The sequence below is a fragment of the Protopterus annectens genome, chromosome 11.part0, assembly GCF_019279795.1.
Source record: "Protopterus annectens isolate FY-2018-M chromosome 11.part0, PAN1.0, whole genome shotgun sequence".
Taxonomy (NCBI): domain Eukaryota; kingdom Metazoa; phylum Chordata; order Ceratodontiformes; family Protopteridae; genus Protopterus; species Protopterus annectens.
Window position 1 is genome coordinate 1,194,815,845 of NC_056745.1, and position 12,366 is coordinate 1,194,828,210.

Below are 12,366 nucleotides of genomic sequence, written 5' to 3' on the forward strand. Positions count from 1 at the left end.
ACATCTATGTTTTGAACTGTTGGTACTGGGTGATCTAATGTATATAAACTTCATCATTTTCTATGATGCTTTGTGGCTCAGGTTTGCAATTCTTATCAGCTCCATTCAATATTATAATATTTGCACAATCCCCAGTGCAACAATCTTGCCACATTATTATGCATTTTAGTACCATTAGTGTATCACACCCAGCATTTATCTGTTTCTCGGACATCTTCAATGGATTTTGTAAAACAGTGTGTAGGTAGTCCACCATTCTGGGCCGCCAATATAAACCCTTTGTCTTTTGGTTTAAATTCACCTCTCCTTAATCATTCCTGAGTTAAATCCTGATTGATATGAGATTGTTCCAGGAGTTTTCTTAAATTGCAACTATGTTTATGCATTTTTCAAATTTCTTGCCTTCTCATCTAATCCTACACCTTATACTCTACCTTTATACCTCTCAATCCCCCTCCCATGTATACTAATTAACCAATCAGAGTCCTACACTCGTTACCCCTCCTACTCTTACTCCTCCCACCCCACTTTACCTCACTCCACCACTTAACCTATCATAGTTCTTCTACTTGACCCCTCCCACTCTTTCTCTTCCCCCTCCATTATAGTTTCCCTTCTCATCACAGATTTTTCCCTTTCTCTCCCCTGCAAAGACTTTCAACCCTATCCTCTTCCTAAGACCCCATCCTTTTATTTTTTTGTGCTGGCTACTCAACTCCACTACATCAATCTCTTCCACCTCTGCTTGCCAAACATGCCTCCCAAATTTCTTCATAATATCTATGTCCCATCATTACTACTTGTACTTCTCATTCCCCTATATTTTGCTACTTCCTACTCTCACAAAATATCCTTTTCCCTACCTCCTACACAAACCAACCCTTGTACTCATTCACAACCTTCTCTATCTACCCACTACAACAACATATCTTCCACTCTTATTCCTCCCAAAACACTGTACCTTTTCCATCCCAAAAGCCTCACCACACCAAAAACTCTCTCTCTGAAAATCCTCCCTCCCCATAACAGCCTCCTACTTCTAAAACACAAAAGACAAAAAGTAACTACCAATAATGACCTTGTCTTATGTAGTGATATTCATCCAAACCCCGGCCCCTGCCTCACCACTAACAACTTCTCCCCAATCCCTTTTTCTCCCTCTGGAATACAACATAGTCCCCCTCCCACTTCTTCTACCACTTCCTCTCCCCCCTTAAGCTCTTCTCTATCAATGCTCAGAGCCTAAATAACAAAATTCACCATCTTCATGCTTGGATTTGCCACAACCAACCAGACATCTTAGCCATCTCTGAAACCTGGCTAAAACCCCACATCACCAACTCTGAAATCTTACCTCCTGGTTTCCAAATCCACAGAACTGACCGACCAAATAAAAAAGGTGGAGGCTCAGCAATAATTTTCTCTAACCTTCTCTCCCTGATCCCTCTACAAATTCCAACTCCTGAGTTCAAAAATGCTGAACTTACAGCCAGTCTCCTTCGACTAAATAAACATAAGAACATCTGCATTATCTCCCTTTATATATCCCCAGGTGACAACATAACAACCCTTGAAAATATTCTTTACTGGGCCTCAACTGAAATCAAATTTGAAACCTACATTCTAACATTGATTGGAATAAAATCAACTCTCCTTCCTCCCAATTCATCAACCTCTTTAACTTGACCCAAGTAATACACTCAACCACCCGGCCTAATAAAACAAATCCCGCAGGATCTACCATGGACTGGATCCTAGTCTCTCATCCAAACAAAATAACTCTTTCAGGCACTATCCTGACACCTTCAGTGACCATCTCCCTACTTTCATACACGCTCCACTAACTCTACCCAATATCTACACCACTACATCCACACTCGTAATCTCAGCAACTTCAACCCAACTATCTTCTCAAACATTCTTAAACATACCAACTGGCAGACCCTAAATACACTTCCCCTAGACAAAGCTGTAGAACAGTTTAACTCTATCTTCCTAAATACTCTGAACTCCCTAGCTCCTCCAAGAAACAAACGAGTCAAAGCTAACTCTGCCCCCTGGCTATCCAAAGAAACAAAACAAGTCATGCATCAAAGGGACAAATCTTGGAAGCTATACCAGAAAAATAAAATCCCTTCTTCCCTGCTCCAATACACCCAACCTAGCTAAAAAACTAATCACCCTGGACAAAAAGAACTACTACTACAAGCTACAGTCCAACCATAATAAGAACCCCAAACAGTTCTGGAAATCAGTAAATTCCCTTCTCCACCCAGGATCCAGAAATAACCCTTGCCCAGACCCAAGTAAAACTGACTCAGATCTAAGCTCTCTCTTCAACAAATTCTTTATGGAATCTATAGCTAATCTTACCAAATCCTTCCCTAACAATAATACATCCAACTCTCTTTCCTCTACTCCCAACAACCCTCTAACTGTCCTCCCAGTTTCCAGCTGAAACCTGTTTCAACTATATTCATAAAAGACTCTTATCTAAACTAAAGCCATGCACTAATGCCCTGATAACATCCCTCCTCTTTCCTTAAATGTGCTGCAAGGTATTGCTCTCCCTATCAGCATCTTAATTAACAGATCTATATAAGAGTCATATGTTCCTATGCTTTGGAGATCAGCCTACATTCTCCCACTTCATAAAGGAGGCAAAAACACAAATATCTTCAACTTACTCTCACCTTTATCAAAATAGAGAAATCGTCCACCACCAACTCATGCCTTTCTTAATCCATAACCGCCTCCTAACACCCACCCAACATGGTTTCTGCCCTGGACACAGCACCATTACTGCCTTACTATCCTTCTTAGAAACAGTCAACCAAGCCAGGGATTCTGGGTTACTAGTTTCCACTGTACTGCTAGATCTGTTGACACCATCTCTCACAAACACCTTCTCTTTCATCTATCAAACCTTCATCTCTCCCCTGATACTCTATCCTGGTTGTCTAGCTACTTATCAGACAGATCCCAAGCTGTCAAATGGAACAACTCTACCTCCTCCTTCTTACCTACACCCACTGGTGTTCCCTCCATCCTTGGACCCATGCTTTCAACATCTTCATAAATAACTTTCACTCTGCCATCCCAGACACAACAGTCATCCAATATGCAGATGATTCTCGCCACCTCCAACATTCCGAACTACTGACAAAAATAGCTTTTTCCACTACTGAGAACTGGATGCACCAAAATCACCTCTCTCTAAACTCCAATAAATCTAAAATTCTTCTTCCAGGGCTTGCACATTTGATAAAACAGCATTCAAAATCATAAGCCAAACCAAGTCAACCATAGAGGTGGTCCCATCTGCAAAACTCCTTGGCATCACTATAGCACCTCAGATTTGATAGCCACATACAACAAAACATAAAGAAAACCCACCAAAAGCTAGGTTTGCTCTATAAGAACAACTGCTTTCTCTCCAACTCCGCTAGGCATTCCTTAGCAATTACCTATCTTCTACCATCTCTACTATATGGGCCTCCTTAGCCTCTCCTTACTAACCTGTCTTCTTCCATCTCCACTAAACTTGAAATCTGCTATAATAAAATCTCTAAATTTGCTACCAAATCTAAAACCTCTTCTCACCATTGTCTTTCCCTTCAAACTCTGAACTGGCTAGAACTCCCTAACTACCTAGACTACCTCCAACTAACCACTGCTCACAAATTAATATTCTACCCTGAAAAATGCCCAGCCCTAGCAAACATCCTTCCACCATACACCCCAAACAGATCTCTAAGATCTGAACACCAAAATTTAATCACCATCCACAAACCCAAAACTCCTTCTCTCCTACTCTCTTGGCAGGAAATGGAACTCTCCCTTCTTCTCTTAGAACAACATCTAACACTGAAGCCTTCAAAATCCAACTTTTCTCTTACTTATCCTCTAAACATAAGTGCACCTGCTTACATCCTACATAAATCTAAATAAATTCCCCTTGAACCCTCTACATCCTTTCTCTTTACTCTACCCTAATACTATCTTCTTTTCTTCTCTTTTCTCTCTCGATCACTGCTTGATCAAACTATATTCTACTCTCAGTTTATGTACTTTCTCTCTCTACTCCTCATATGTAAATATTGTAAATAGCATGTAATCTTAGACCTTCTTCTCATACAGTCAAACCTGCTACTTGAAGGAAACTACTAAATCTATTGTATCTACCTTCCTGAATGATGTGTTTTGAAGTATACTGCGTGTATTTGCTTTTTTACTAACTTTACTAACCTTAGACCTTCTTCTCATACAGTCAAACCTGCTACTTGAAGGAAACTACTAAATCTATTGTATCTACCTTCCTGAATGATGTTTTTTGAAGTATACTGTGTGTATTTGCTTTTTTACTAACTGTATACAATGTAATGTTATTCCAAATGTATATATTTTATTACTATCTTTTACATTATGTAACTTAGATTGTATTTGCTTTTCTCCACTGAAAATGGGTATGTTCTGGCCCAGTGGACTTCCCCAGTAATCAAACTGGAAATAAATAAATAAATAAATATTCTTTCTTTTGTTTTTTGGCACATTCAGTTACTGCCTGATTTTTATCTGCTTCTGGTTTGATTTCCATTCTTACTTGACAGTGATATGCTTCTGCTAAACTAAGCAGGGAAATCATCTTAGACTTGTTCTCCTTATGTTTAAAAACTTTCTCTACATTTGGATCTTGTGAGGTCAGTACTATGATTGCCACTCTATACATTTAATCAGTTTCCAGGAGGCCCTACCTCCTTCAGAACAAAGAATATATAATCCTGGTATATACTAATTTTGTATAAATCATTTGCTAAGCATGAAGCATTTTTCTTGTTTTCCTGTCCAACTGATCCAATCCTTTTTGGGGCCAGTCAGTCATCCTAAAAGTGTAGGTTAGAACAGGAAAAGCAAATTGGTCTATAGCTTGGACTTTGTTTTCTCCTGAAAGGCCAGGTGTATCACACGATACACAAACACATACACCCACACACACACACACACACACACACACACACACACACACACACACACACACACACACACACACACACACACTCACTGAGTGTCACAGTGCACATTTATCAAGAGGGAAATTAACTTATGGCATGCCTTTTGAGGTGTTGGGGGGGGGCAGAGAATCTGTATAAAACATACACGGAGACAGGGAGGACATTCAGACCCAACAAGGAAGGAGATACAGCCAAAAGCTCAACCAGATAACCAAGTGATATGAAATGGCAGCACTGCTCACTGTCACTGTGCCAGAGATCAGTTTCTTTCACATGCATCTGGTTTGGACCACCAAAGATAGCCACTTATTCATTACAAAGCTGATATTTGACAGAAAGTGAAAAAAATCATGGTCAGCTTTCTACTGTTAACTACACTCCCCATATATATATATATATATATATATATATATATATATATATATATATATATATATATACACTCATGTGTGCCACAGCAAAGATTATTTTTGCACCAATGTCATTTTTACATAGTTATACCCAGATTACCTGTATAAAACCTATATAGAGACAGGGAAGACATTCAGACTCCACAAAGAAGGAGATGCAGCCAAGAATTCCATCAGAGAACTAAGAGATGTGAAAATGCAATGCTGCTCACTGTGTCACTGTGCTAACAATCAGTTGCTTTCACGCACATCTTGTTCAGACTGCCAAAGGTAGCCACTTACTATGTGCAAAGCAGATATTTGACAGAAAGTGAAAGAAATCAAAGCCAGCTTGCTGCTCTTAACTATACTGCTACACTCCCCACATAGACCCTCATATATGCCACAGCAATGATCATTTGTATACCAATGTTAGCAAATTAAGTACATAATGCGATATTTCAGTCAAGCCAGATCAGTAAATGTTTAATTCTGCTCATACAACAGTTGGGCTAAGTCATTTTTTATCCACAGATGACCTTTGTGCCCACCAGTTGCAGACACTTTAATGAATGTGTACATTTTGGATAACTGACTGAGTTAGAAATGGTCACAGTAAAATATTCCAACTCACTTTTCACAAATGCACACTAGTTTTGCAAAGCCAGATTAATGACTATTTAATATGATCAGGACAGTAGGGTTAGTAATTTTCATCTACAGACTGCTCCCATATCCAGCTATTATAATGGTTTTGTTGACTATGTGCCACACAGATGTCTAATTGTGGTAAAAATAAATAATGCTCAGAATAATGAATTTCAAGCATGTTTCACACAGTCATACCGTATAGTATTCTAACATACTTTAAACAATGGTTATTACTCCTGCAAAGCCAGATTAATGGCTGTTTAACCTGAGCAAATGACAACAGAGTCAATCACTATCACATACAGTCAGACACCAACCCAGTAAGTATAGACACTTTACTGACTGTGTGCACTTCAGATGATTAAGTATGCTAAAAAACAATGGCCACAGTCATGAACTTTGTTTTCCACAACCAGTAGCTATAGTAAAGTGTTCCAACTTGGATCACATACATTAGTCCTGCAAAGCCAGAATAATGACTAACTTGAGCAAATAACAGCATGCTCAGTTACTATAATGTACAAACAGCCACTGGGGGTATATATCAAGCAATTGTAGCATTTTTATAGAGTGTGTACATCACAGATGGCTGATTGTGGTTGTCAAAGTAAATGGTGGCCACAGTAATGTATTTAAAGCTTGTTTCATACAAAGACATAGTTGTACCAGTAATGTAATTCAACTTACATCACACAAATCCACACTAGTCCTGCAAAGACATATTTTTGACTGTTTAACTTAAGCAAATGACAACAGGGTTAGTAATTTTCATCCACAGACACACATAATCATACATTACAGCCAATTTGTTGACAGCGTATACCTCAGATGTCTGATTGTGATAAAAAGTAACATAGTTCAACTTTATTTCATGCAAACAGAGGTCACAGGAAAGTGTCTCCAATAGCTTCAAACAAATACACACCAATTCTACAAAGCCAGAATAATGGCTGTTTAAGTTGAAAAAAATGGCAGCAGAGCCATTTCCATCTACAGACAGCCCCATGGCCTGTACTTAACAGTTATTGCCAGTTTGTTGGCTGTTGATGGTGTACACCTGAAATATCTGATTATGATATAAAATACTAATGGACATAGTAATTTATTTCAAATATGTTTCACATGAAAACACAATCATCAGTGACACTAACATATTCCAAATTGTTTTACACAAATGCATATTAGTCCTACAAACCCATCCTTTATTGACCATAATGTCTGATTGCCTGACAGGATTAAAAAAATGTACCTGTTACAACTCAGACCACTATGAGTCATGACCACTGTATTCTCTTGCCACTGGCTATGGAGTCCCATTATTGTTTCTACAGTAATCCACTGGTTAAAATGTGGTTTCTCTTCCTTGCCAGGCCACCTACATTGCAGACAACAAATAAGGGAACATTTGAGGCTGTCTCATTCATTGTCTAAATCATAGGTGGTACAGACCACAAATCCTGAAAATTAAATGGTTGGTTGTGCAGCACCTCCTCATAATGTACCACAGCGATGGCCGGTTTGAACATAGTCATCACAGCAGTAGACAGTGTTAATTTGCATAAATAAAATACAACAAAATAAATAAACTAACCAAAAACTGGAAGAGTGTCCCTGACTATAATGTGCCCTTGGTGGACACATAGTTTGTCTGTGGCTAAGGTCAGCCATGTGTATATGCATACGTATTCACAAAGATGTATATATACATGCATTTTTATCCTTCAAGACTGCATTATGTTTAGTTTATGGCAGTTTTATTGTAGTATGACATTTAGTTTCATGGTTAAGTAAGTACTGATATATAATTTATTTATTACAGTTTGATTACTTGGCTACTCTAACTAAATGTGATGTGATGTAAGTGATTAAATATAGAGATCCAAGGAGGAAAAACTGTATATGAGTCATGTACAAAAAACACATATTGAAACACACACACACACACACACACACACACACACACACACACACACACACACACACACACACACACACACAAACACACATATATATAAATGCAAATGCACACATATTTATAAAGGCACATGCAGGATCTTTGATCAATTGAAATATTGCATTTTGGTCAAAGATTGTTTATACCAGCATGTCATCCTTCATCCCAACTACCTTAGAATGGCATTTTGTGAAAGAGGTCTGCTTTGGTGAAAGCCCAAGCCTTGTATTTATGAATGGACATATTCCAGCAATCCACTTAACCAGACATTTAGTAACAAACAAGCAGCAGAACATCTTAACAAGTCCTGCTTTCTAAGACAGGACTAACATATTTTGTATATTCCTTGCCTTTCCATCAGTCAGCCCACATACACTCTTCAGATTTTCGTGGATCTTGGATGCTTATATGTACAAATTACTAAAAGCTTTTGAATTTCTTGCCACAAACTGGGTGTTTGAATTTAAGGTTTTATAATAAATTCTAGACATACAGTATGCTGTAGGCTAGAGTATATTTGTATGAAAGTTGTGCCCAAATGCCTATATATATATATATATATATATATATATATATATAAAATGCAATATATATATATATATATATATATATATATATATATATATATATACACCTAAAAGAGTATGTAAGTTAGAATGAACTAATTAAATTAATGAGTGTTTTGGGTTTAGAAACTAGATCTGAAATAATTTGCTATCATGTAGTTATTTATACAAAATGCAGAATTAAGCTCCTTTCTGTCCCCTTCAAATCAAACTAAAGGTGTGCAGACAGTATGAAATATACGAGGTTATATGATTACGTTTTTTGATTTTTTTTAATACCTTTATGCTCAACAGTAGAAGTGGAACATCATACATCTGAAAATGTCCAGACAAGAATTTATGAACTATATGGTGGCACGGCCTGTTTATTCAGAACCTAGTTTTGAAGCAGATAATGAAAAAAACATAATTGTCCCCAAAAGTTTGCGTGAAAGACTAAAAAACACATGCAGGTGAGTCATTATTTCATTTCCTAGCTTTTGCATCACATATTCGTTTTGAATACATTATGCTGCCATTATGAAGTTACGCTGTACTGATGTTGCAGATGCTTCCTTGCTTTTTTTTAGTGTTTGTCAGCATGAAAATAGGATGCTGCCTTTGTGTGATGCATGATTGGCCATATGTTCTTTATATTGGAAAAAGAGAGAGAGAGAGAGAGAGAGAGAGAGAGGGAATTTGTGAGAGTGAAAGAGAATGACAGAATGCAGTTTTGTGCACTCTGGGTAGTAGACGTCAAGACACCGTTGTTAAATTTCATCAAAAAAAGGTCATTGTTTCCAAGTGATGTATATTATTTGGATAGAATGAAGGCTCAAGCTGTTTTGTTAACCAAAGGAGTGACCACATTTGAAACTTTTATTGAAATATGAGTAGCCAGAGGAAAAATACTGATATTTTCAACATTTATTCCTAAACTAAGGTTCACGCACAGCAGTATGAACTGTCACCATCATTTAATGGCTGATCACTTGTATCTGAGGCAATTCTGGGAACTTGATTAGAGTTTTGCTTAGTTTTTTTTTTTTTTTTTTGCTTCTACTACGGATGAATTAAGGGTTTTCAGACTGTGCAGTGATGGGATGTGTCATCTAATCTTCATCTAGTGTGAACCCTTGCCAGACTCTGGCTAACATATACTGGACAACCTAACATCAATACTGGCCAATGTAATTGAATATTTTTCATTATCAAGAAAAGAAAACATGTTTACTTGGTTAACAATATTTTTTTGATCATGTTTAATCACAGTCATCATTCTCTGAGATTTGATCTGCTTGTGTGTTCTAATTTGATGCAGAATTAAAGTAGACATTTATGGATCCATAAGCACAGTTTACGTAGATTTCATTAATGACTTAATTAAGACATTTGATGTTGTGATACTCAACAGTCTGTTGGAACAAATTGTATAATTGTGAGGTAACTTGTGATGATTGCCCTTGGCTAGATGCAGAAGTAGAGGGAACCAGTTCTGCTGCAGTCAAAATGGAGTCACCAACAAGATTTTGGGAGCATCCTGTTGAATTTTGAACAGGGTTCTTGGAATGAGAGGAAGGGGAGGGAATGCATAAAGAAACATTCCCTTCCAAGAAAATGAGAGGGCATTGATCTTCCATACCAGAGGACCTGGGACTCAGGTACAAAACAGAGCAAGTTGTCTGTTCACAGTGGAGGCAAATAGATCTACGTCAATAGCACCCCACTGGTGAACAACGTCCATAAGCACATCCCTTTGAAGCATCCATTCATGGGATTGAGTAAAGGACCTGCTCAGAGTGTCTGCCACATTGTTTTGATCTGAAGGAATGTAAACTGCCTGAAGAGTCAGTTGATACTTGACAGCCAGATCCCATACCAGAAGTGTCAGCAAAGACATAAGATCTTGTTCTCCCTGTTTATTGATATACCGCAGAACTGTGGTATTGTCTGTGAATACCTTCAGAGGTCTCAGAGAGAAAAGAGGATGAAAGGCCTGAAGAACCAGCATAAGCACTCCCATCTCTTTGATGTTGATGTGCTCCTTCTGCTGATGAAGTGACCACACTCCCTGAACTTTCAGGGAGCCAAACATTGCTCCACATCCCACATCTGAAGTGTCTGTAAACAGATTCTGAGAGGGAAGAGAAGGATGAAAAGGGAGCCTTAGATTCAGACACAACTGCTGAATCCATCACAGAAGTGCCATCTTGAGACACGGGAGAAGAGGAACTGTAAAGTATAGAGGATGTGCATGTTGAAGCCACACCAACTTCAGAAACCACTGGAGCCTCCTCATGTGGAGTTTGGCCAGAGGGAGCATCAGAATCTTGGAAGCCATGAACCCCAGAGCTCTGAGAAAATCCCTGGCTGTAATGGAGGCCAGTGAAAGAAGACTTTGAAAGTAAGAAATGAGAGTTAAGGCCTTTTGAGGAGGCAGGGATGTCAGCAGTTGCATTGTCTAAATCCTGCAACCCAGAAAGTCATGATCCTGAGAAGGAGTCAAGGAAGACTTTTTGAAGTTTATCATGAACCCCAGGCTTTGAAGAAGAGAAATGGTAAAACAAAGATTTTGCAAAAGGACCTGTGGAGAGGATGCCTGAATCAGCAGGTCATCCAAGTAAGGAAATATTTGTATCCCTTTAAGCCTGAAAAAAGCAATCACAGGAGTGAGGCATTTATTGAACACCCTTGGGGCAGTAGGAAGGCCAAAGGGGAAAGCACAGAACTAAAAATGCCAGGAAGCAACAGAGAAATGCAAAAACCTCTGAAAGGAGGATGGATTGGAATATGGAGATAGGCATCCTTGAGATCCAGAGACACCAGAAAGGCCCTAACGAAGCAAGAGAGGAAAACGGGTCTGAAGGGGCAACATCTGAAAGGAAGGCACCTTCAGAAAGGTGTGTAGATGAGAGAGGTCTAGAATCAGTCTCCAAGTACCTTCTTTTCTGGGCACTAGAAGCATTCTTGAATAAAATCCCTTCCCCCTTTGGGACACAGTCACCTCTTGAATAGTACCTTGAGAGAAGAGGTTTCAAAGAACCTCTGGGGAAAAAAAGAAGTTGTTCCCAAGGAGGCTAAGGAATGCCCATAAAAGGAGGATGGGAAATCCACACCATGAAGTATCCCTGATAAATGATTGACAGAACCCAAGAATCCTAGGTGATTCAAAGCCAAATAGGAAGAGAAAGAGAAAGGTGAAGAGAAACAGGAATGTGACTGGGAACAGGTGGATAGTTAGACAGCACCTGGGTTGTCAGGAAAGGAAGTCTTTAGAATCCCTACAGTCTGAGTGGCCTTAGTAGGAGGAGACCATTTACCACCCTTTTTACCTTTAGCAGGAGGGCAAGATTGCCTACGAACAAAGGCTGGCTTAGAAGGATAGTTTCTCTGAAATTTAGGCACAGGAGAAAGAAAAACATGTTTAAGTTCCTGTAAAGCCTTCCCCTTGTCCTGAAGAGACTTAAATAAACCAGCAGCTGCTACCCCAAACAAAAGTTTAGTATCCAGAGGAGCATCTATCATCTTATCCATAATATCATCGGGTAAAGGTTGAAGCCTAAGCCAAGAATACCTCCTCAGTACTGAGCCAAAAGCAGCAGCCCTAGAAGAGGAATCTGCTGCATCATAACTACATTTGATAGAATGACAAACTACCTTTGAGGAAGTCCCTAACAAAGAAAGAGCTGAAGTCTTACCCTCAGAGTCTGGAAGATCAGTAAAAAAGCTGACAAGCCTGAGAAAGAAGAGCCAACACATACCCAGATATATGGGTCTGATAATTAATAGCCCTAAAAGCTAGGGTAGCAGAAGTA

General features: G+C 38.8%; 1 protein-coding gene across 2 annotated transcripts in view; it reads left to right on the forward strand.

The window, feature by feature from the left end:
* SLC26A4 (solute carrier family 26 member 4) overlaps positions 1-12,366 on the forward strand; it is a 401,657-nt gene that overhangs the window by 14,247 nt on the left and 375,044 nt on the right. The window contains exon 2 of one of the 2 annotated variants that reach the window (XM_044088553.1): positions 8,867-9,024. In XM_044088553.1, the coding sequence (XP_043944488.1) occupies positions 8,894-9,024 (131 nt within the window). In that variant the 5' untranslated portion in view covers positions 8,867-8,893. The remainder of the gene's footprint in view (positions 1-8,866; positions 9,025-12,366) is intronic. The other variant, XM_044088554.1, reaches the window with a different exon arrangement.